The sequence below is a fragment of the Anas acuta genome, chromosome 4, assembly GCF_963932015.1.
Source record: "Anas acuta chromosome 4, bAnaAcu1.1, whole genome shotgun sequence".
Classification (NCBI taxonomy): Eukaryota; Metazoa; Chordata; class Aves; order Anseriformes; family Anatidae; genus Anas; species Anas acuta.
Window position 1 is genome coordinate 42,702,946 of NC_088982.1, and position 26,103 is coordinate 42,729,048.

Below are 26,103 nucleotides of genomic sequence, written 5' to 3' on the forward strand. Positions count from 1 at the left end.
TTGCACGTCAGAGTGGGATCTTAAAAGGGATCATGCCTTTCCTTCACAATGAGAAAAGGGATATTTAGGTAAAAACAAGTATGACAAATTTCAGCCTGAATGACAGTGGCCACTGGAAACAAAACTGAAAAAACAGACCTAGACCAACAGGATAAAAGTCATCACAAGGCATAATTACAGCATCACCAAGGCATAAACTGAATTATTCCATTCTACTTTCAAAGATCATTCTGCCTAATTGACATAATTGCTGTTGCAAAATTTGTTTTGCTCAGTAAAAACTAAAGACCAATTAGGATTTAATTTATATCCAGAATTCACCCATGAATTAGGGTAGCTGCTCCTTCATTGGTATAAATCCTTATTCTTTGCATTCACATTAAAAAAATAAAATAAAAAACTCCTCAGTCTATTCACATTTAACCTCTCAGGAGTCATGAACACAGATTTTTACAGTTCTAATTCAATCTCAACAACTAAAAGTCTGGTAGTATTAAGCAGATTGAATTAATTTTTGTTTCTTGCAATGCGCTATTTAATAAAAACTCATGTGAACTGAGACGTCATTGCTTACAAGAATAGTAAGAACAGCATGAAAATTCTTTGGGTTAACCTTAATAAAATATAGTACTTTTCCTACTAAAATGAGATACAGGTTAGTCTTTACCAAAGCCCAGTCTCTTTGGCAACAACCATCATCTCCGGCTAGTAAAGCAAGGTCAACAACGCCAATGGGTGATTGAGGATGGTGGTCATTTAGTACAAAGCCTTGTACAAGCTTACCTCAGTTTCACTGGGCTGACAACATACTTTTATATGCAGTAAATGGCAGGTTTCACTAGCAGCATCAAAAGCAGTTGCTGTATCTTTGAAAAATGATAATGACTAAAGGCAAAATTCCACTTGTCTGGAGCATAAGTTGAAAGTAAAGGTGATAAAACTTGAATTTTTATAATAAAAAAAAAAAAAAGGAAGTTTTGAAAAGGTCACTAGCATTAAAAATCTGATCTGCTTTCTACTCATGCCAGATTTCAGCATGATGTACTGAACCCCAGTTTCTTATCATAAGAGGATAGTCCAGTCCTTTGCTTTTCCTAACGCATCCTGAGTTTCCAAGCTCCATTTTGCCATCTTCAGAAGCAACTTTGAAACTGACAGGCAGCAGTATTAAAAGCCTCCCTGAAAAGGTACACTTGTGTCTGAAAACACACAAAGAAAAGATCAAAATGAAAATTAAAAGCAGATGCAGTTTATGTACTAAAAGGTTTTTTCCACTTTGATAAGTGGATTATAATGAAGTGTGGCACCATGTTTCATACTATTTATTAATCCAGTCCCACTTATTTGCACTCCGAAGCAGCATAATGATTTCAAATGTTGGAGCACTGCCAAAACTCACATGCAGAAATAATTAAGAAATTACATGGAAAGATTGGTCATTGTTGGGTTTGGGGGTTTTCCAAGAGGCAGACGGACTTTTAGTTACCGGAAGACCAAGGTTAAAACAGTTCTAATAAAAAATAAAGTGCAGAAGCGAACTACTTTCTGAAACAGAATAGATGATACAAAAGGATAACTTGAACCTGACCTACCTTGCCATCACAACTCCTCTAAGTCTGGAGAAGCTGGTACAGAAGACCTCTGTTTTTTCCAGCCATCACCTATGCCCTGGTCTTGAGTTTTCCTCATCAGCCACATAACCCAGCAAGCACAATGAGAGAATAAATTGTTTAGAAGCATGGAAAGCATGAGTTCAAGGAGAGCACAGAAAAGCTGGAAAGCAGAGCACGTAGGTCGTGGTCAGGAGAGCATACAACTAGATGATGCCTCTGTGGTGCTTCTCCGGCCACTGAGAGAAGCACACCATCAGCCCCACGCGCTTTCTTAGACTGTCTGAAGGTCCATGCTTTCTCCTGTGGTAGACTTTTTAGCAACGCAGAGCTGAAACTAGACCAGGAGTCCAAGGCCATTTATACCTGTGCAAAGCAAGCATAAGGCTCTGCAGGACAGGAATGACAGTGCTTTACCTCGGTTTTACCCATGTGTAATTGTCTACACAAAGTAAAAGGGGAAATCAGGCCACAAGTGTAAAAAAAAAAAATGCTATTTCTTTGCAGAAAAAAATAGCGCTGGCAGTTCCCTCTGGGCACAGCATCCTCTTTCTGCTTCTCGGAGCATCGGGACCCCTGTTATTTCTAAGGTAATAGTCCCTGAAGATGTTGAGCCAGCCAACAGATCAGAAATGCTTACTTTAGAGGGTGAAATACACAGATATGGAAATACTGTTGGAGATGCACTCATGCAAGAAATGTATTTTATTTATTCACTGATGCACAATGCCCAGTTCATTTTATCCACTACATTTCCCATCCACTATAGTCTAATTCCTCACCTGAAAAATGCTGTTTATACAGTAAGCAAGAAATCTAACATCCAGTTAATTGTTATTACTTGGCAAGATTTACTCGGTGAGGAGACCCTATACCAGTTTTGCCATTAAAAAAAACTTCTACAGCCAATTCCTGCTGAGATTAAGACACTGCCAAATGCTGACAGTTTATCACATTGGGAAGACATCCTGTGGAGTATCAGAGGGACTACTGCTTATTTTGATCTTTTCATTGGAAGTAGGAAGAGAGGAGGAGGAGTTGCCAGTGTAAGTGCGGATGGAGAAATAATACAAAAAGCTATAGAGAAATTAGAAGCAAAGATGTGAAACAAGTAATAAAATGCTACTGTATGTACCAAGGGAGTAATTCAAAAAAAAAAAAAGAGTGAACAATACAGCAAAATTTGGAAAGCAGCAACATTGAGAGACACCTAGATAACAGGACAATTTAGATGTAACGAGTAATGCAGAAGAGAACAAAATGCCTGTAACATCTCTCGTTCCTTCTGTAGGAGAATTACACAACAGAGTAGGTTGGCATAACAGTGCTCTCTTTATGCATTTCTTCTGCAGCCACACCTGGAATATTGTATGCAGTTCAGGCACTTCATTACTGGAAGATATAAACAAACTGGAGGAAGTCCAGAGAAGTGGAACGGAAATGATTAGAAGCCGGAGGGAGTGATTTACCAAGAAAATTTAAAGTAGTCCTTTACCCGTCTGTAACTTCTCTGATAATTAAAGACGGGAAATGATAACAGCCTAGTTCAAGTCTTTGATTCAGTCATGTGCCTTAAGCACTTACGCCTTGGGCGCTTAAGCATGTGCCTAGTTTTGAGAATAAAGAACACATGAAGATTTTGACCTGGTGCAGAGAATAAGATTAACTAAGGAGGAAAAAAAAAAAAAAGAGGTTATATACCAGTGAAAACCTCCCAAGAATGAATTATGCCTAACAACTACCATAAAAGAAGGAGGTTGTATTGCCTGTGATTTTACCTTTTATTGCTGATAACAGAAAGACTTATTCACGTGTCCAAAGTTCATTTTTCTGTGAGACAACAGCATTAATCAAAATAAACAGTGGTATTCATGTATGTAAGTCCTGGCAGTCTTTGTCACAAACGTATAGTACCAAGTGGTCCTATCACAGCAAAGGGACCTAAGTGAGCCTTTATTCCCTGGACTGTGTAAACCAGGTGGAATGGTTCTGAAAATGAAGAATGATATCCCAGCAGGAAAGTAACTGGATTCTCCTAGCTTCTCACACGCTGACATTGCTGAGAAGTGATTTTTAGAAAGGCAGCATTTTATATAACTGTTGAGCTGTCAGCGGGGCTCTACTGAAAGACACTTTAAAAGTCATGTAGACACTGTCAGAGGCTGATCGAGGGAACGGGTGATTACCATCCACAGAGGTTTTGCATGTAATCTCAACAAAAAAGCCCCAAGCCTCAGCTGCAGGCAGCCTGCAAACAAGCTCTGCTTCGATGTAGCTTGCTATCTAATCCCAAAACAACATAGTAGGCCAGTAGCCATGCTTGGGCATGTGGGATTCCCAAGCCCCTGTATCAACAGGTGAGGCTCCCACAGATGTGATATTAAAGATAACCATGTCGGTTCCCTGATTCTGGCCCCCTTCACCCACCTTGAGCTTAAACTCATTTCTTGTTCGTATTTCAAATAAACAAATTTTAGAGTTCCAGTCAAGAGAAATACCCTGGACAGATTTTTAGCTCATTAACAGAAGAAAAACTATGGGAGAGGGAGAACTGGAACAAGACAGAAGTCTGTGGTGTTTACAGGAAAGTCCATATTTATTACTAAAATTGTTAGATATGCAAATCTGAATGGCATGCTATCCTAGGCTTTTGTTTATGCAAGCTTTATGTTACAATTTCTGTAATATTTTTATAATTCAACATTTACCTGGAACCTACATTTAGATTTATGAGAATGAGATAAGAACTGGCATGAAGTCAACAGCTCTCAGCTTCAGTGCATCAGTGCCTTGATTTTATATTACTATTTTTTATGGACTTTCTGCAGTACAGTTTTAAAGGTTTGGCAGAAGGTAAAATGACTGCATGGTTGAACACTGCTTTCACTACTTGTAAGGTGGTATATGTAAGCCTGAGAGTCCTACTCCAGGGACTTTTTTTTCCTTTTCTTTGTATAGTATATGCCAAAATGAATCTGCAAATTGGATGAAATCTGTCAAAAAACAGATTATCATCAGTGGGTCTTGTAGGACTACATGTAGTTAAGGTTGCCTGACACTTCTCATTTTAAGACCTCATTTTCTATTGCCTATAACTTTACCACACAGTAGCAGTTAGGACTGAAATTTTCCATGCTGGATGTCTGCCTCAGGCTGAATTTCATTTTGCGAGTTTAAGAAAGTATCAGCTAGAAGTACTAAGCTTAGTGAAAAGTAAGTTTGTGAATAAGGGTAGGGAGAAACATGTTGGTTTTCCCCCGTGTTACATTTTTCGCAGACATATTTGAGAAGCTCAAGAGCCTTCACACTTTGAGACAGGCCCTTTGAAGCATCACTGCTCTGATACCACAGATGTGCCTTTTGCCATCTCATACATTATCACTTAAAATTATAACGGATCACAGTATAAAACACTGAAAAGTTGCAGTTTGTACGTGATATGATTTGCAAAGGTTTTGGTGAAGCCTGGCAGCCAACCTCCAAAGTTTCCTTCTACAAAGAGCACGGACCAGGGCAGAAGGTCTGAGCAAAGCTTGTGCTCCAGCCATCTCTACCAGGTGCCAGGCGATGCCTTGGCACGGGGACTCCTCACAGAAAACCTCCATCATCATCTTGGTGCACAGCAAAGGAAGTGCTCAGAGGGAAGGGGAACGAGGCACAGGTTGCAAGAAAAAAGAGCCACCAGGAGCCGAGAAGAGTGAGGAGAGGACTTTGGGTAGGTAGTAGACTTGGAAGGAGAAAGCCTCCCCACAGAAGTAAAGCCAGGCAGTGGGACAACGGAGAATGGCCGGGAGAGTCTGACAGTGTGGGAGCTGATAACTGAAGGAGGACAAAATTACAGGGAAAAACAGAGGCAAGTGCTGGCTAGAAGCAGAAGGGACAGGATGCAGATGGCTGGTAACCAGATAAGCAGAAGCAGGTGAGAGGAAAACCACCTGGGGGCAGCAAGTCAAGAGAACACCTCTCTCTACACCATTAAGTTTGAAACCAGGAAACCTGAGACTTAATCCCCCTAGAAGATGGCACGGCTGCCTCTACTTTATAGATTGGAAACTGAAGCCAAAATAAAAAGACCAAAAATATTAAAAACCTCTATTAATGCACCGAGCCCGACTCTGAGCCTGACACTGTCACTCCAGCTCTGCCCATGAGCTGTCACGGCACCTGGGACCTCCTTTGCAGAGGCTGCCTCAGGGGGGGAGCATGACGCAGGCCTGCTGCCACCTCTGCTGCTCTCCTCAGGTGTGAGGAAAACGGCTGGTGGCAGCCACAGAGGCTGACGGAAGCAAGAAAGACCCCCCAAATATACTGTTTGGACCCCAGGTTGCTTTTACCAGAAGGCTGTATCACCTGACAGTGATCAGTCAAGTACTGCACTGACAGAGGGAGGCCTCACGTACCCTGTTTCACCTCTCCTCCAAGGAGGGAGAACAGAAGCCATGGCAGCAGCTCCGTAGCACCTGGTACGCTCCCTCATAACCCACAGCTCTTCCTAGGGAGTTTGAGTAAATATTTACCTCAGAAAACAGACAGCAGTGACTTCATTTACATTGCCTACCTCACTAAAGCTTTGCAGGATGAGGAAAGGGGGCTTCAAGGTCCCAAGTGTGCTCCACGCTCCCACTCCCCAGGTGTCCCCCGGAGCCTCCACACGTGAAGCCGGGGGCAGTGGGATGCACACCTCACAGCCGGCGGGAGTCTGGCCAGTGCTACCCATCCTGTTCAGGCAGGCCATCACAGTGGCCACTAGTATGATTTCCCACACACATGGAGCTTACAGTGGTTAGAAGGGGTTACCAAATCATCACAAAAATGTTTTGTCTGGGGAGCTCCAGCATGGCAGCCACACATCGCAGCTACCTGACGCTCCTAGAGCAGACTGTGCCAAGGCTGGCAATGTCTTCCCGCACATATGACTACGCTGACTTTAACTGGCTGACTGGCTCAGTGGTTTTGGTTGTTTTGACTGGGTAAACCTGTGACATGGATTGATCTACAATTAAGATGAACTTTAAAGATAAGCGTTCATGTTAGGTGGTAGAGAGGGCACGTGTTGCTGCCTGCGGACGAGGGGGCAGACTCCGTGAAGAGGCAGCTTTGTGGCAGTGGCAGGTTTGAGGCAAGTGACAAGAGAGGCTCTCTCTGCTCAGCCTGTGGCTGCTGACCTCTGCTTTTCCTCATTAAAAGGAAGTGGTCAGTTTACCCTCATCATCAAGCAATAAAGCATGACAGGGAGTGGTGATTAATGCTCTGCTCACAAATACAGTCAGGCACGAGGAGGCACCCGCAGCGTCAGGCTGCTGGCACTTGTAAAAGGCCATTAGTTATAGTTGTGCAAAATGAAATTAACCCAGGTAATCAAGCACTGAGAAGCCATGGTTTTGTTGAGGGTCAAGGGTTCCTAGCAAACAAAAGGTAGAGTATGCTTACAAACCATGAAAGGAGAGAGAGAAAAAAAAAAAAAAAAAAAGAAAAAAAACCTGACAGGCTGATTAATGAAAATGGATACTTATGATAAATCTGACCAAACAGTGAATAAACACAGTATCTGCAGTGCATATATTAAGAGAGAAAAGTTCACATCTTAAAGAAATAAAGGGAAGCAACAGATTGACTTCAATCATCACCAAGTTTATGAGCAGTCTACTAAAACATGCTACAAAATAGCTGTTGTGCTGCTGCAGGTTACCCTGTTTAGACCCCTTGTCCCCCAAATCCTTTTCGACTGCCCTCCTCTGGAGACAAGCTTGCTATTTTTACTCCTTTGCAGATCCAGCCACATGGCTCCCTATGTCCATCCCTTAGGCTGAATTTTGGCAGTGCCTGGCTTATCACATGTATTCCTCACATTCTCAGACGGGTTTGCTATTTGTAAACCCTTCTCCTACCAGACCCTTCAAGCCAGAAAGCTGAGGAAACGTGCAGAGCAAATGGTAAAAGCACAGGAGAAAAACACAAGCAAAACACACACGAGCACATGCCAGCACCTTCTGTGATGGGCCTGAACACCATGAGTCTTTCTGAAGTATCCTCTTACTTTAAATCTAATCTTCCTTTACTGGTCTAGGCAAGGCTCACTTTAAGAAGTCACCTCCAGCTCCAGGAGAAACATAGGAGACAGAAGAAACATTTTTGTGGCCTGCTGTGTGCCCCTTTCTGGATGATTGAGGCCAATCTCCTCTATGTTTCTGGTTTCTGCTGAAATCTTAATTTGCCCCACATCTAGGTGGAAATAGTTTAAATTCTAAGCATATCCCTCACTTCCTTCAGTTGGCAGACAATCTTAAGTGAATCTTCCAAGAAATTCACATGCATACTGATTTTTGCATATGGACTTAATACCCCTACCCTACCTGTAAAGCAGTAATTCAGCTCTGTCTTTACCTGCTGAATCCAAGCAGGCACTTTTGCTTGTAGAGGCACACAAAGCATTTTCCACTTCTTTTCGTGGTGGCTTTTTGTTCTTGCATGGTTAATTTGTTACTGAAGACTTCAAGGACAGAAAGAATGGTGACAGTAGCAAGTACTTCCACCAATTCTTAATAGAATGGCAATGGAAAACACAGTAAGAGTGAGAATGGCAATAGGAAGAGCTGATATGAAAGTCAAACACATGATGTGTCCATCAGTTCTCTATTTCTGCAACATTTTCTAACCTGTGGAAAAGTGGATGCTAAAGTGAAGCAAGGATCTCCAAATACTGTTCAAAAACCCTGTCATGCCTTATCACAAAACTCTTTGAGCATGTACTAGTACATATGTTTTGCTTGTGCTTTTATGTCCTTCACTTTTTCATAAGCTTTCCACAAATGATCTTTTATTAATAAACAGTCAAAGATCTCCTCCTTGTCATACTTCCTCATTCTGCTTGTGAATGAATAATTAACATTGAATAATTGGTAGGTGTTCTTTCTCTACTTGGGAGTGGATTCCTTCACAAAATAGAAGTGCATGAAGGAAAGATGCATTTCAGAGTAACCACTGTATCCAAGTGCTTGCACTATTTTCCAGCACCCTAATTTATATTATAAAGCTGTATTCAATGCTGCTGTATTGAAACATTCACGTAATTGTATGTACTGCACATATCTGCTGTATCTGACAGACTGGATACTGCCCTACATTCAGCACAGAGTACCTGCACGATGACACTGCAAAAGTATGAGAATATAAACTAACAGTTCTAGTTCCAAGGCTCTATAAAACACTTGAACATCTAGAATTCTAGAAGTGTGCAACTTGTAAGTTCTTAACAGTTGTCCTCTCCCCAGACAGATCAATGTACAACCTCAAGGAAAATTTCATTTTTGAATATGATACCATCATTGCAGGAATAATGTCATATTGTTATTACTAAAAAGACTGCAAGTAAAAGACATTACCGTTAAATAGGTTAGTGTCTTTTTTTTTTTTTTTTAATTTTATAAATAGTTTAGTATGCTAGTGCACACAACATAAGAAGTACTTATTATTAATTTTACCCAATAGTCCATCATTATCATTCTGTTGTATCAGAGAAAATTAGCACCTATCACTTACATAATTTCAAGCAGCATTGTTAAGAGTGGAATTTGCATGCATGATATGGTGTATAGGCTAACACAAGTCCATTTGCTAAGTCCACGTGGTAAAATGAATGAATAAATAATTGAATGCTTAGCTCCAAATATGTAATTACTTTTAGAAAAAAAAAATTAGAGCACAAGTCTGTGAAAATACATATAATAATACTCATCTACAGCTAAATAGCAGAGACAAAAAATGCCCTTTCAGAAATGGAATGATATAGTTAGGTTCCTAAAATGTTTATAGAAAACTTACATAAAAGCCTGAGTTTTGAAAGTACAGGACTATCGCAATTCTTTCCCACAGGCATTAGCTTTAAATTACAACTGTTGTCCCAGTCTAGTGAAGAAAAGCCTAAGCAGAGCACTTGTGCAGAGCATGCAAAAGGTTTGTAAACCTTCAAACTGCAGTTAAAATTATTCCTGTTAGAAGAAGTTACAGCTCCATTTTTCTGATCTGTTCCCACACACAGTATCATACAGTCTCTCCCTAAGAAAGTAACAATATCTTTTTTAATATCATCCATCACCCTGCTCTGTAATAAGCAGTGCTGTTCTGACGTTGCAAGAACTGTTTGCCATATGTCTACTTCCAGCACAGCTTTCTACCCCAATACATGAGTTGCATTATTTATTTGTTACATGTAAAGAAACGAGGGAGTGGGTTTCACAACTTAAGCATAAAACATCAAGTCCAGCTCTTTTCTTTATTTAAATGCAACATAAAACAATTTCCAGATGAAGTAAAACGAAGAGCTGGATACACATGAGAAAACTGCAGTCTAGTTCTTATGCCTGGTAATAGTCAGAATGACTGCAAATGACTGGAAATAAGTGGATATGGATTTCAGAATTAGAAAGAATTACAAACAAATGAATTAGTTCTGATAATAATTACATCTTTTTTAGTAAAAGGTATGAAACATTAAATTATACTCCACAATATTGTGTTTCTCAGAATAGTCAGTAACATCAACAATAATGACTTTTGTTAGCATCTTGCAAGAACAGTACCAAATGTTTCAAAGAATCCCAATTTTCTTGTAATGCAATGTTATACTGTTTTCTGCTTTGTGGGCATCAGGCTGTATTTTAAAACAATACATCTGCCTTTATATTGCAGTGGTTATTTCCATTTTGGTACTTTTTCTCCCCCTGTGACTTTAAAGTCAGCCTACATTCTAAACTTGTAAAACAAATTTCTAAAATATACCCTTCCCACATTTATTTTCTGAGGCATTAATTTAGTACCAAATTTCTTCAGATATTCTTTATCAGGCAAGAGTCATCGAATAGTTTCAATAAACATAAAAGCCTACTGCCTAAAACAATAAGTTTATTACAGATTTCTGTTCTTATTACTGGTCATCTGATGTACCACTGAAGAAAATCTGTAGATGGATTTTATATATATATATATATATATATATTAAATCAGAAAAAAAAAATCTGTTAGGAGACACAGGAGTAACTCTTGAGAGAGGCAGAATATCATTTAAACTTGACAGAGCCCTTTAGTTTTTTTCTCCCTTTTGCAACCACATATTAACTAGCTGCATGAGTCAGTTCAATAGATTCATGCAGAAGATCGAGCTCCTCTTACAGTTAATTGGGGTAACTCTTGGCTGTTCTGTACTCGCTTTCTTTAGACCGAGCTGTTTACTTTTCTACTAAAAGACTACAAAGCCCATCAAGACAAAGCAAAACAATTTCATAGAGCAAAAATTATTCAGAATCAGAGATGTTTTCTAGATGAGAATCAACTAATTCCAAAGCAGATCCATTTGCTTTGAAAAGCAAGAGGGAAACTGGAGCAAGGCAGACTTGCCCTTGGAGGTGTAGGACCAGCCCAAGGAACATCTAAACAGTCAGAGCACCACGGGCTGCACCCATAAGCATCAAGAGAACTGTCTGGTATCATTAATAGGTTATCTGATTATCTCTGAAAGGTCATGGCTAAGGTCAATCAAGTGATGCTCCCAAGGACTGGAAGGATGTAACCATTACTTCTGTCTTCTACATCTCCACATTTATGATGAGGTTGATCAAACACTGGGACAGGTTGCCCAGAATGGCTGTGGAGTATCTATCCCTAGAGATGCTAAAAACCCAGCTGGGCATGAAGCTGAGCAACCTGCTCTGAGCAGGACTGTTGGACTAGATAATCTCCAGAGGTCCCATCCAACCCCAGTGATTCTACGATTACATGATAATGCTCTCTAATCTGGACAAAATTAATCCATGCAAAACGATGCTCTTTTCATAAACCTATGCACAGTCTTTTATGGTCCTACAGGCACAAAGTGATTAAGGTGCACCTTCTATATCAGAGAAATGATACACACGACAGTAAATAAAGTGTTACACAAAGAAGCTTGAAACAAAACAACAGAACACTTGGTACAGCTTCTAAAAAGAAAAAATGTACTGTGAAACATCTGCAATGTATTCAGAAAAGACCCTAAGTTAACCACATCTTACATGTACTAATGTGTTTCAGTAACCTGTGCAAGCAACTTATACAGGGTAATGATTAAACCGAAATATTAAACATGTTGGTATGTGTGAAACTGTGTGAATAAAATAGATAAGGAAGGACTAGTCTGAGGAACCCTACCATAAACTCCCTCTAATGCAAGTATCAGTATGTACTAGAGAAACTGGATTACATCTTCCCAAATCCACTTCCTTCAAACAGCTTAGCACAGTCCTAAGACCTTGAAGGAACTTGCTACTACCTAGCTGCAAGTAGCTTTCCTCAGGAGGAACCACCATCATTAATACTTCTTGTACAAGACCACTATGTAAGAACCTCATTTGGGCTGCAGTTGCTGAACATGTAAGAAGTCCCAGACTTCTGAACACCACAAAACCTGAATTTTGATCACCACAATGGATTAACAGAAGTCTCTGACTACATTATGTTTTATGTCTATATCATCAAGTCTCCCTCACTTGCCAGACCTCTGGCATACCCTGTGGACAATGTGAATGATGACAGAGGATGAATTGAATCACGACTACTAAGGCAAGAGGCCTCCTCTCCTTCAAATCCATGTTTGTTTGCTACTGGAAAAAAAAAAAAAAAAAGTACATAAAGTATTACGGAGGCTTAAAGAAGAGACAGAGAGAGAGTGATGAGAAAAAGACAATGCCTGAGGCAGTTGAATGGTGCCCTAGAGAACAGGACTGTATCTCCTTCTTTGCTGTGGATTTATTTTGTAATAATAAGCAAGAAAATCATTAATTATATCATCTCTGAATTCATTTCCTGAATATCCAACATGAGATCCAGAGTCTGATTTGCAGTAGTTTAAGCAATCATAGCTGCAACTAAAATCAATGTGAATTGCACTTTGGACATATAAAGTACTATAAAATGTCATGTACTTCTGCCCCCTGTGGTCCTAGGTATCATAAATCAGGAACCCCAAATCAGAGGATATATTGGGACTTAATCTGTATCTTAACTCCTTGACTGTAAAACATGGGTAATAACCACTCATCTTATCTGGTACTGCAAGGACAAATTAAACAATATTTGTGAAGCGCTGGGATATTATAGTGATGAGCACCATAGAAAAGCTCTGTAAGAAATAAGCAATTAAGTCTTCTGAGCAAGGGATGAATAGCAATCAGCAGTGAAGGCACAGGACCATACATTGAGCAATGAGAAGAATACAAACTATTGAAAAGCTGTTCACTAATTGAATGTTATCCAATCTGTTCAATAAGCAAGGCAGAGGTCTCATGGAAAGAGTTGTGTGTGATCATGTCATTAAGACTGAATTAGAAAGCATTACATGTGATGCAGACGAATAAAGACCATGCAAGCCACTAGTATTCATTACTCTCACATTTAGTTGCAACTTTGCAACCTCACCCTTTCACCCCCTCCCCACCCCACCCCCCCAATGTATTTTTAAGAAGCAAATTGGAAAAGAGAAAGCAGCTCAAGAACTGAGAAGCTCACCATTAGACCTCATACAGAAACCCACACAGAGCTGCGGAGAAAGGTGGTAAAGGAGAGAACACCCTCCTGGTGCCCTCGTACTCCCAACTGTGAAACAGGCAGAGGAAAGCTCTGCCCTCAGCTCAGCAACCAAAGAGCAGCAAATGCAGGTGAACTCCTTCTCTGCCCTGTGTGCACCAAACAGCCCCAGCAGTTACACCTGCAGGAAACCAGCACACATGCACGCACCACAACTGCAAGAGAATACATACAGGCTGCTGGTCCAGAATTACTTCCTATAAATTCTACTTATTTTCTTTGCAACACAGACTTTATGCTTTGGCTGCACCTACTTTGCAGACACAAGCATGGCTGCATGCAATGTACACACTAGTTCACATACCGGCTGCTGCAATGGTTGTCCAAACCTCTGCAGCAACTCTGCAGTCAGTTCGGAGCTCCCTGTCACAGTGCCAGCAGCTCCTGGCACCCTTTCACCTGACATTTGAGGAGTCTGACTGTAAGCCTGCTTGTTTATGATTGCTCTTCTAGTGGGGACAAGGTGCATGCCAAAGCCCCGCATCATCATCACCCTTGAAATGGGTGGGAATGGCCTGACTGACCCACCTTCCTTTTCTCAGGGACCAGGGTTTGGCAAACTCAGCCATGAGAGACAGGACCAAACAATTGCATTAAAAATATATTAAAACGGGTAACAGAATTGTCTCCCTTTAAATAACAAACAGCTGTGGACTTCAAAGCTGACCATGTGTCATTGTCATTTCTAGAAAACTGACAAAACTGCCTCAGACTAGGTCTACACTTCAAACCCAGCAGAGGCAGTCCCAACCTTCAACAGCCTAAAACTGTGCTATAAAAAAAAAAAAAAGGCTGAAATGCTGGCTTCTTTTAAGGCAATGGGAGATTTGCCATTACCTTTTCCCACTCTATTTATATCCAAGATGCTAGCAGATGCCTTGTTCCCTCTGTCTATACCAGACAGATCTGTATGTACATTTTATTTCACTTTTTTTTTTTTTTTTGGTCTAGAAATTGTTTTCCCACCCTCTTATTTAAAATGAGATTAGGAGATACAAAAAGATACTTTGTTTCTGGCTTTATGCATTTTTATATTTATCTTGAGGTTTTACTTCTTTAGAATTTCTTTCAGCCACAACATTGCCAAATCTCTTATTTCTAACATTGCTTTGTTGAAGGTAGCTTGCAGGATCCCCTTTTGGCTCTTAACTACTTCACCTGGAAGACCTTGTTCAGGCTCTAAAAAATTTCTGAAACTCAAAGGTTGTAGAAGAGAAGTGCTATTTGCTATAAAAGTGTGAATTATAACATTGCTTCGATAGACTGCCAAGGCAGGTAGATAACACCATTTTAAAAAGCGGTATCTCTTCAGAAGCAGTACCATAGCTGTAAGGAGCTAAAACATCTGTTTTATGGTATTTCACAGAATCACAGAATCACAGAATTTTCTAGGTTGGAAGAGACCTCCAAGATCATCGAGTCCAACCTCTGACCTAAAACTAACAGTCCCCAAATTTGATATGTCCCCCCCATTTGATATGCTTTATGCTGTTTGATATCAAGAATCTTGTACATGTATTTATGGCCTATTGCAAATCCCAATTTCAATGGTCGTTCACGCTTTCTGTTACCCGTTTACAGTCGTATTGTACTTGGAGTTGCAAGAACCAGCAGGACAGTGTCAAAGAACAGTGTCACGCTAATCACAGAAGATTTCTCAATAGCCAGGCTCTCACTTGAGGGAATTATCAGCAAATAAAACCAAGCATGAGGCCACTTGACATCGTCTACAGGTACCTGCAGAGGCTTAGCTGGATGGCACAGAACTATCTCAAAAGGACTTCAGTCTTGTGAGCTTGTTTGTGAACTCAAAATGAAAAAGTTATCTCAGGAGACAGACATTCATCTGCTACTACAACAAGAAAGCAGCTCTGCCTTACACAGGATCTGAGCACTTTACATCAGCTTTTAAAAACTGGAGTCCTGTACCCCTGTTAGGATCTGAGTATTCATTATTACAAGTGGAATATCCTAAAATATATTAGTTGGTTCACCCTTTCCCTTGCTACTCCCATTTCTTTCATTTCTGCAGTCAGATCAACTCTCCAGCCTTACCAGGACACGATGGAAACTAGAAGAGACCTCTTTGGCTTATCCTTACTACCAAAGGTCACATTATACAGCAGGTACATCTCTTACATTCCATTTCAAAGCAGGCACTTAAATCCTACCACCTCTCTTTAGGAGAATGTCCCTAAATGTCCCCCTTTTTGACGGTTTGCAGCACTTGAAAATACCAAACTAGTTAATGTCAGTTTTACCCATTTGCTGTTATTTCAGTACAGTTCTTAGTTCAAAATAAATTCTTCTCCCTCTCAGTTGTCTATTCCTCCACTGTGAAATATTTATAGACAGCAATCATGTCCCAACACAGACTCTTTTTGGGTAAGCTAAAAAAACCTAAAAGCATTTAGTCACCTGACATAAAATAAATTTTTATTCCTCAGATCATTTCAGAAGCTCTCCTAATGTGTTTATCTGACTCTGAATCAAACTAACACACTGGTGACCAGAGGTATACACAATACTCCATCATTTATACCATGACAGTGAATATTACAAAATGTGGATTTTGTATAAATACACTACACAAATGGCTCAGCCATCTTGGGACTACTGTCTAGAAGACAAAATTTCCAACCAGTACTCTATCTACCTTCCCTATATGACCTACAGGAAAAAAAAAATCATTTTCTTGTTAAAGAAAAGGAAGCTGAAGTATTTGAGAAGGCACTAAGATAATGGCTATGACATTCGATCTTCTGTTAGCCAAAATATTTCTGGTTATCTTAAGTCATCATGCCTTCACAGGGGCATCCCACTTACAAAGACTCTGATCTACAATGATGGTACTCTGTGATGTGTCAAATGAATAAATACAAATTACTGCAACTCAGATCTTTGTTATATCATAAGAATGCCAAAATTACCCCTCTCTTATAAAGAAAGGCACAGCAAGTAAGTGCTTGAAAGACTGAATGATGCTTGGATTTGTAAATCAAAAGTTGCACTCAGACTTCCTAGCACTGTGTGTGTGTTTTTCAGTGTTAGACAGCAGCCAGTATCTAAATTCTCATCCTTGTCCTTGTCTCTCCCTCTCTACAGGGAAAAGTTTTTGGAAAAGAGTGCGTGCAGAGTTTTAGCTGTCTGTTGTAAAACATTTTTTTTCAAAGCATTTTTCCAGCCATTAACCATCTTGTGGTTCTTTGTGGCACTGCAGCTGCTAACCTTATTCTTTGTTTTAAAACCAGGAAGCTCTACCACCGAGATGGTCCCCAAACCTCTCACTTCCTTCCCAAAATGCTACCAGAATGTGTTTGCTGTATTGGCATTACACTCCCCATTCAACACATCTCCAGTATTTATTCCTCAGCTTCAATCACAGTTTGTCATACAAGGGCACTTACCCTGAGAGCCACAAGGAAATCTCTTCCTCCCATTCCACTCCTCCCCAGCTTTCAAATACTCAGTTCCATCCTTAATTAATCCTTCTTTATTTTTGTGTATGTGTCATGCTTCTCGCTGCTTGCTTTTTTCCCCTTTTTGGGGTCCCAATGCAAATATTTCTAGCTCTTTCCTCCTACCAACCTCCTAAACTCTGAGCTCTAAGTTACTAAAGTCAACTGCGGGAGCAGGAAATCAGACTGCATTTCACTGAGCAACACCGCCTGCCAGAGTGAAAAATAGGAAGAGTCTTTTTCATGTCTATAAGAGCACGGAAGACTGGTGGCAGCTTCAAACCTATGATGACTTAATTATTTAAATTTTATTTTACACCTATTAACCATGGCATATCAAGTAGAGTAGCAGCTGCTACATGAATTTGACCAGCTCACTTGCCCTCAGCAGATCACCCATCTGCTTGCTCTGCACCTAATAGTTCTGTTTGATAGGTTGTAAAACAGATTCTTGCAACAGGTCAGGAACAGAGTCAACTTCAAATCCCACTTAGAAATCTCTATGAAAACATATGGACATCTATACTGAGTGATGTTGAATTTAGAGAGGTCACTGACCTTATGAAAGTGGATAAAAGGAAAATTGCAGCCTGTGACGGAAAAACACTGACTCCATTACAGTGAATGAACAGAAGAGTGGAGAGTGAAGAACTGTATGTATAATTAATTCTAGGGACACAGACGTACAAAATTTGTGGATGCACTACAAAATGGTGGGGAAAATGCCTTTCTATGATGTATCAAATTCAGCTTCTGAAGCAATAAAATACTGCTTCTTCATATTATCAATAAGGTAGCCTTTCCTGTATAGCAGTAATATAGTTTATAAAACTAACTAATTAAGCAAATTATTCAAGAGCTACATATTCTAGCATTTAAATTCTCATACCTTGATTTTTTTTCCACCTCAATTCAAATAAAAAAAATTTGGAGACACACACAGAGGCTTTAGTTTCTCTGTATTTTCTAGCTGGAGGTGCAGAGCTCTGGGAAGTTCTTTCATGTACAGTGCATGGGAGAGCCAAGGGAAGATTACCTGTTTCTGAAAAAACATATTACGTATAACCTATCACTTTTCCTCTTGTGTGGCCTTCTGGAAACTGAGACTATAGAGTATTTCCAAAAAAAAGACTATCCCTGGGATATTACACATCTGGCCCACTGCTAAATGGTTGCACAGTGCCTTGCTTGCCAAAAAATGGAATCTACCACTGAATTTTCAGGCTGGTGACAGCCTGCAATCCTTCGTGCTAGGATGAGTCTGTGGAAGGCTGTTGGATCACTTCGGTTGTGGCAGTAAGACCAGCCTTGGTGCGTGGTACAGCAGACTCAGAGCTACCCCAGATGACCGGTGGGCTACACCCTCCATCCCGCGGCCCCAGCTGTTTTGGTCCTGTGTTAACAAACAGCTGAGCACAAAGGGAGAAGAAGAAAGCCACTTCTTTTCCCTAACCTCAGTTTTGAGACAATCTCAGCTCCCACAGCTGTGCAGAGTCTTTTCAGATTGCTGCACATGACATTTCATCCCCTCTGGGGTTTCTTAGGAGGGTTTCTTAGTCGCTATGCTGCTCGCTGAGGTGCACAGCCCAGTTGCTGTAGTCAGTAGGCTTTTAAGTAAGGTGTTAACAGACTAGAATTTGAAAAATCTCCTGCAGCCAAATTTCCCCCTGCTTTAAATAGGCAAATAATAAATGATCAGGTGAAAAATAAATGGAAGCCTAGAAACTTCTGTTGCTGTGATGATGTTTCTACCTTGGACACGGCAAGAGATCTACACATTTCTGACCTAAAATAGCAGAACTGTGTCTAAGGCAAACCCTCTAGACAACAAAATCTGAAAACAACTCTTTCTATTCAAAAAAGTAAAGAAAAGCTTCCCTATAACTAATAGGATGTAATTTGTTAATTCTTCCATTTTAAGTAGCCCAAAGTCTCTCAGCAAATATGCAAAATAACTGGATGACAGTCATTTTTGCTGTTGGCTTTACCACCATTTGGAGATGAAAAATGCCTTCCTTTTTTCTTACATTCAAGCCAAAGGAAGAATGAAAGATTAACTTTAGCAACTTAAGAAGCGATATAATTTTGATTTAGGACAGATTACCTCATACTTGTCTGGAACTCGAACAAATGAAGACTGAAAATGCAAAGCATACGCAAGAACAGCTGTGATTTCTGACTTCATGCCTTTTACTCTCCTTAGAGAAAGCTGGTTCAGTGGAAAATTAGCAGAGAAAACTGGCCAGGTGCTTTAGGTTCCCCCACAGTACAGTACATAATCAGCATATGACTCCATTAATGAACATAAATCCAAGTTTAAATAACTCTATGATTGGTCGTATCTTCAATTTAGAAAATCATAAAGTATAGTTATCCCATGTGAAAATGTATCATAAGTACATGTCTCAACCTTTACTGCAACAATTTATCAACATTTTTATTATGGTCAAGGTGTTTTAGTGTTTGCAAGGCAGATCAAATTTATTTTAGTAACACAATCACATTTCTTCATAGCAGTCCAGACTCTTGTTCATTAAGTAAGCCATCAAGAAGTTCATGCTACTTGATACCAAAGTTTTGCTCTTTGATAATTTATACCCCCATAATGAATTGCACCTGAAATTACTTTGGAACTTTCAGCAAAGAAGTCATTTTAGTATTTTTTTGGTCTATAGCTCTCCTTCTCTTTAATTCATTGCACTTTTCCTGTAAGTACCCCAAAATAAGATCGATGGGGAACATGACTACTAGACTTATAACTGGAAATGTGAGCTTCAGCCTCATTGTTGCTATGGACTTTCTTGTTTTAAGTTTCAAGGCATTTTTTTTTTTTTAATCCTATTATAATGCCTCTGTTTTATAGTATTTCCTAGCAGCACAAAGCAATTGGCAATCAAAAGCTGTTCAAGGAGGGCTCACAACACTTCAGCAATTCCAGCTGAGACCAAAAGAGCTGGATAGTGTGCCACATTCCCTTTCTCCAAATCTTCCTCCCCTCTGCTTCCATATTTTTTGACATGTTTTGTCTCCCCGCCAGTGCTTTCACCTGAACGCCAGCTGGTCTCCCGTGATTTCCACCGTACTACATCTTTTGAAGGACTACTGGTGTGTAACCAGGTGTGCACCTTTTTAATCTAAACTAAATAAAACTTTTGTTTATTCATTACAATCTAACAAACAAAAATCCTCTCCCCCTTCAAGGAAAGAATTATTCTGTTCAAAGAGGGCAAAAACTGAAACAGAGGAGGTTCAGCTTCTGAACACCAAGAATTTTTTCCTGTGTGGGTGACAAAGTACTGGCAGAAGTTGCCTAGACTCCTTCCTCAGAGATCTTCAAAAGCTACCTGGACGTGGTCCTGGGCAACCTGCTCTAGGTGGCCCCTGCTGGAGCAGAGGGGTTGGACCAGATGACCTCTAGAGGTCTCTCTTCCAAACTCAGCCATTCTGTGATTCTGTGAAAAATGCACCAGCCTTACACACCATTTTTAATAAGAACTGGAGGTAGGGGTCATTTCTGGAAGAATACTCATGCTGCTTTCTACTGAAAAATGTTTAGTGAACCAAATAGTAAAAATTCATGCCTGTGTGTACATGCATATGTGGACATAAAATGTGTAAAATACCTGGAAAATATTCATAATTTTTTTAAAAAAGTCAGTCCACAGAATTACAGGGAAACAGTGAACTAAAGTTGAGGAATCTCTTCTATTCTTTTACTATAATCTTTTAGGGAGGGAACAACTCATTTTTACTCAAATAAATAAGCCAACGTATTTATAAATATCCCAGAAAATTGTGTCTATTTCTATGTTCACAGAGGAAGTATTACTGTTTCTTTGTAATAAAGGCAAGGATGCAGGCACTTAAGGAAAGAACATAGTTGTAGCTCAGAGCTCAGACAAGTATGTCCAAGATCTACACTTAAGGTAGTACTTCTACTTTGATTTATACCATGCACTGAATTACCATACTTTTAAAAACATCCTCATGAACTTTTGGTACACCACAGTAATTGTTATGAGCATTCCAATTAAAATAGGAAACCTCAAGATGAGTGGTTTTATTGGCTGTGCACCCAACTGAAGAATTTAGGATGACTTTAACAAACATTTTTGTTACAAACCTACCTGCACAGATTTTTATTCATGTTGATAGTTTCAGGATGTTTACAGCTAAAATGTATATTCTGTTTTTGTTATGACCTCTTCTGACTAATACACTACAACATACTTCTATGAACTTTTACATAAACATAGAAAGTATGAGACAAATTTGTAGTGTTTGCAATAACAACATTACTGGTAGCATCAAGAGCTCACAGTCACGTGCTTAGAAGCAGAAGTCCAGACAGTATTCAGATACCATGTGTAAGAACCCGTATGGAAATATAATAATTCTAAAAATATATTCTAAAAATATATTTTATGGGAATTTAAATCTCCCATCTCCAGTCTTCAATGAAGACAATTTTTTTTTTTTTTAAAGCTTTTTTGTTATTGTTGTTTGTTTACCTGGTAAACTTTAATTACTTATAACTACATTTTAAAAATGTGGTTTTATGTCTGATTACAGAGTAATCCTTTCCTAATAACCTTGGCTTCTTAGGCTTGGAAATACAGTTTCGCTGCTTTGTTAACTCCTAATGGCAACCCCCCTAATTTTTCATAAATGTCTAAAATAGGATAAGGAATATCCATCAAAATATGTCAGAAAGGACATAAAAAATGAGAGGTATGGTAATTGTAGATACAAAATGCCTTGAAATTACAATGATTTTAGACCGGGAAGGAAGCTTTCTTGGAAGGCAGGAAAGGAGGAAGGAAGATAAGAAAAGGTTCTACCATTTCATACAGTAGGTGTATGCCAAACAAAAAAAAACACCACTACCACCAAAATAAAAAATGCCTTCATGATTCAAATTTCACAAACTTAGACCTGGATATGCAAATGTCCATCCATGATGTGGCATGGAAGCACACAGAGGAAATCATTTAGTGAAACTACATCAAGTTTTCCAGTTCAAGTGCTACATTAAGGAACTGAAACTTCAAACAAGAAGTTAGAGAATGAAGACTTCAAGGTCAGCTACTGCACAACAGTAAGAGAAAATGCTTTCAGAAGGGGGGTTGGGGGGGAGGTCTTTTCCATGTCCTTATAACTTTGGGAAGTTTATTTCAATCAAATTGACACCTTTTGATGATAGATGGCAAAACAGATTGATAGAGAGGTATTACATGAGGTCTTGACTTCAATGACGCACAAGTTCTCAAGGTCAACTTAACAGTGAGCTATATCCTCACAGCCACCAACAGCAGATTCAGTGACAACAGAAGTAATTAATCACATGATACACTGCCTCACTCTTTTCAGCACAAGCTGGACACCATACTGAGAGTTTATTTTCTTCCTTCTAGGTTTTTCTTCATCAAAATAGATCAGTAATTAAAAACAGCTTGTTTCATCACTGGTTATAAGAACATCTACTATCAGTAATGATTTCAAAAAAACCTATGTAGTATTTATGTCCTTTGCATGCCATGAAGTCTTAATCAGATACTAAAAATTTGATTTCTATCACTTGAATAAATTGTTTAAAAGTCTTTAAAGGTCTTATATATCCTAACAACCCAAACCACCGAGAGGCAACACCTACCAGAAATCCTGCAGCACTCTGAGTAACACTAACTTCTTTCTATTGAAGTGCCCAGGAAAGACAAGCTACACCATAAATAACATAAAACAGGGAGAGGTCAGCTAAATACTTCTGTGATGACAAAGCTCTCAAAATACAGACCGCATGAAAAGTCCTAGTCCTTAATGAAGAAAACGACCATTGCCATGTCTAAGCAACGCACAATGATCAATTTGTGCACCCTCATCAATCTACCACAGTACTGTAAAGCCGCTTACTTCTCTTTTGCTGAAAGACAAAACAGATGATGCACTACTGCATCTGAAGACCTGGAGCTACCCAAATGTAGACAACTGACCTGAGTTGTACTGTCATATAAGGATGTCAAAATGATGAAACAATCCTATTCATCTTCCAGTACAGGAGACGCTGAAGTATGTTTACATCAATTGTGTTCATGTCTAATGGAAATTACAAAAAGCCACTAAGAGAACTGGAGGAGCAGAAGCCTAATACAGCAGTAGCATAAAGTAAAACAATGCATTCTTTAAAAAAAAGGCACAAAAAGGAAAAACATCCTGGCATATTCTACATAAATTATATCACATGTAATTGGAGTCCATTCAACGTTTTTTCTCAGATTAACACAGAACTTTATCAACAGCAGAAAACACATAGGAAAAACAAGTGTGTATATATATATATATATACACACATATATTTCTATATAAAATAAACTGACGACATTTTGCCTTGACTTTTTTTTTTTTTTGCTGATTTTTTTTTTTGCCTTCTTACCTTCTACTGCTCTCTTGAAGAAAACTTTACAGCTGCCACATGTAACTACCCCATAATGACACCCAGATGCTTCATCTCCACACACCAAGCACACTTTGGAAGGTCTTGAAGAACCAGTTGATACACTTCTCAATGAAGAGCTGGAGCAAAAAAAAAGAAAAAAGAAAACAACAAACAAAACAGTTATGAATATTTCAAATCACACTGGCCACAATGCAAAGTTCAATTAAGAATTTATAACAGGTATAATGCTCAAGGCACCTAACAATTAGAAAACCACAACTCTTTCTTTCAGTGCTTGATTGAATACATGAGTTGCTTTAATTAGTAGATGAAGTATTTTTATTGTCTGTTTTAAAACACCCATAATACATCAATGTTAATGTGAGAAGTTACCACAAGGGCAGTGGAATTTATTGGTAGCAGATGACTAAAACTGAAAATAAACAAACAAACCACTCTGGCAATGCCCAAATAACTATAAATTTTCCTTCTGTTTGTTTGTTTGTCTCAAGCTCTTATGGCTAAGGCATACCTGTAATAAAACCGGTAAGACCATTTTATGAAGGAGCACAGCAAAATGGCATGCCCTTGCCTGATCACGTTCCTGCTTACCACTACAGTGACCCTTGAGCCACTTACATTTCTGTAATTGAACAGCTTACTTCCAAAGTTGTTCTGAAGCCTTTTTATATTCTGCAAGTGTAAAATATCCTTCTATTTTACTATAGGTGCCAGGAAAGCAGCCCTGGAGGTTTAGAAAGCATTCTGAAGTTTTGCAGACCAATGCATCTTGCAGACCCAGCTTTTACCATCTACCACATGCTTAAAACATGGAGAAGTTTTGTTGTTGTTGTTTTTTTTTTTTTCAACCGTGACTCTCTGACAGTATCTTTAGCTAGTATTTTCCACTGGCAGCCCTAAAATACAGTGCTCTTCAAAACACAACTCAAATTTCATGATGCAGCGAGTCTCCTCCCTCCCTTCTTCCCTAAGGAACTGGAAATGCCACCCTAACATAATCGGCACGCTCAGAGAAACGTGCCAGATACCAGAGGAGATGAGAGCTTTGGATCCCTCCCACACCTCTCAAGGGCTGGAGCGAATCTTCCCTTCGATACCGTCTCTCTTCTCCAGGTAAACATGACCTCTTGCATTTCTTCACACGTTATCTCCCTGAAGCCTGTCAAGCAACTACAAAAACAACCCTGGAAAATTTTACACTAGTGGTGAAACAATCTGATCGTTCAAATTGCAGATCACGGGCTATTTGTTGGTCAGCCATTGGGAAACAAAGTTCATAGGTAGTCTGAATTCAAACATAAGATAACCAGCTCGCTTAAGAAATTCCAAGGAGGCACCCTTTGCCTTTTTTCACATCTTCCTTTAAAGAGCTACACAGTGGCCAAACGATTTATCCAGGGGCACAGCAGGAACGTCACTCCAGATCAAGGACCACGAGTCTCCTGGCCTGCAGCTTTACTGTAGCATCCAAACTAAACATCTTTTCAAATGACACCATACAGATGCTAATCAAAACGTTCCAAATAGTATTTCTTGTCTGCTTGCTAGTCTGTTAGGTTTACTAGTTTTATTCCTTGTGCTATTTATACTTTCATTACATAACTCAACACTACTTGATAATTGCTAGGTGATGGCATTAGCTCATCTGCCAGAGAGACAAAGGAAAGCCTCGCCAGATCTGCGTTACAGAAAGTTCTGTTTGCTCAAGTCCCAGGCAGATCTATGCACACGGGATGAGCATAGCTGGAAGGAAAGGCAGGTACTTCTACCAAGATTGTGCTGCTCTTCAACACTGAATTTCAGCTCTGCATTTTGATTTGTTTAGGCAATGAATAGGACTCGGGTAAAAACTCCTTTCTCCTTCTAGCATGCTGCACGCTGCGTGAAAAAATCAAGCCTTTCATTAAACAGAATTCTTCTGAAGGTGTCTGCTTTCGAGAGAAAATGTCAATAACCTGGAAAACTACCTCGTTGAAAATTCATTTTTCGCTCTTCCACTGCAACTGCAGTATTTTGTCTGAAAAAGGAAACATTTCAATTCTGACACACCACCAAAATATCTCGGGGCATTTGTAATTTTGCATGTTCGCATTTCTTCATAAGACTGGCAAAAATTTTCCTACCATACGACTACTGTATTGCATAGTCCTACTACCCTGGAGAAGGTCATTGTGTTTTTGTTTCAATATCTAAAAAAAAAGGTAATTCTGTTAGGGAGCTCTTATTGTGCAGAAATAGAGGATCCCAGAGTATCACAGCAGTGTGTTGATATCTGCACACATGACTGCATACACACACATACACGTGTCTTCTTTTCAGATGAAAATAAATTGTCATGTAGGATTTGCAGAAGGTGGGAGAGCCTTTTTTTTAGATATGAGCTGCCCCTTAAAATTCTACTTACACAGAATTAGTGGGTTTAAAAAAAGCCAGTAGACACACTGAGACACCATTTGATCCATGACTATTATTAAATGCCTACCTAAGACATTATCTATAGCATATTTTATACAGTGCTTATCTAGACAAAGGGCTTGAATATAGCTGAAAGGTGAAGGTACAGCTTGAATGCAAAGCGTGTATTCAGCTATTCAGCCGCAGCACCACAGGTGGAAACTTAACATTCTGGAATAAAATTTAATTAATTCCCATACATCCTTTTAATCAGTTTAAAAGTGGAATAGGTTAAAACACAAATGAGGTATTTTTGTTCTTAATAGGAGTATCCAACATGGAGCAATTCTCAAATACTCCACTGCAAAGGAACGTTGATATTAGCTGTCAGAACTCAAATTTCCTCCAATTTGTGCCAGCTTAAGCTATGATTGCCTTCTAATGCACAATGTTTTGCTTGATTGGTTTTAAGATGTCTTCTGTTCTCTTTCATCCATGCTACACCAAAGTATTTCCTAATTTAAAATGCTGTTACATTATCTCACACAGGAGCTACGGTGGTGTTTGTACA

At 39.3% G+C, this 26,103-nt stretch overlaps 1 protein-coding gene across 5 annotated transcripts in view; it reads right to left on the bottom strand.

Moving 5' to 3' along the window:
- NR3C2 (nuclear receptor subfamily 3 group C member 2) overlaps positions 1-26,103 on the bottom strand; it is a 201,622-nt gene that overhangs the window by 68,109 nt on the left and 107,410 nt on the right. For all 5 annotated transcript variants that reach the window (XM_068680919.1, XM_068680918.1, XM_068680920.1 and 2 more), the window contains one exon: positions 23,115-23,254. In XM_068680919.1, coding sequence (XP_068537020.1) covers positions 23,115-23,254 — 140 coding nt within the window. The remainder of the gene's footprint in view (positions 1-23,114; positions 23,255-26,103) is intronic.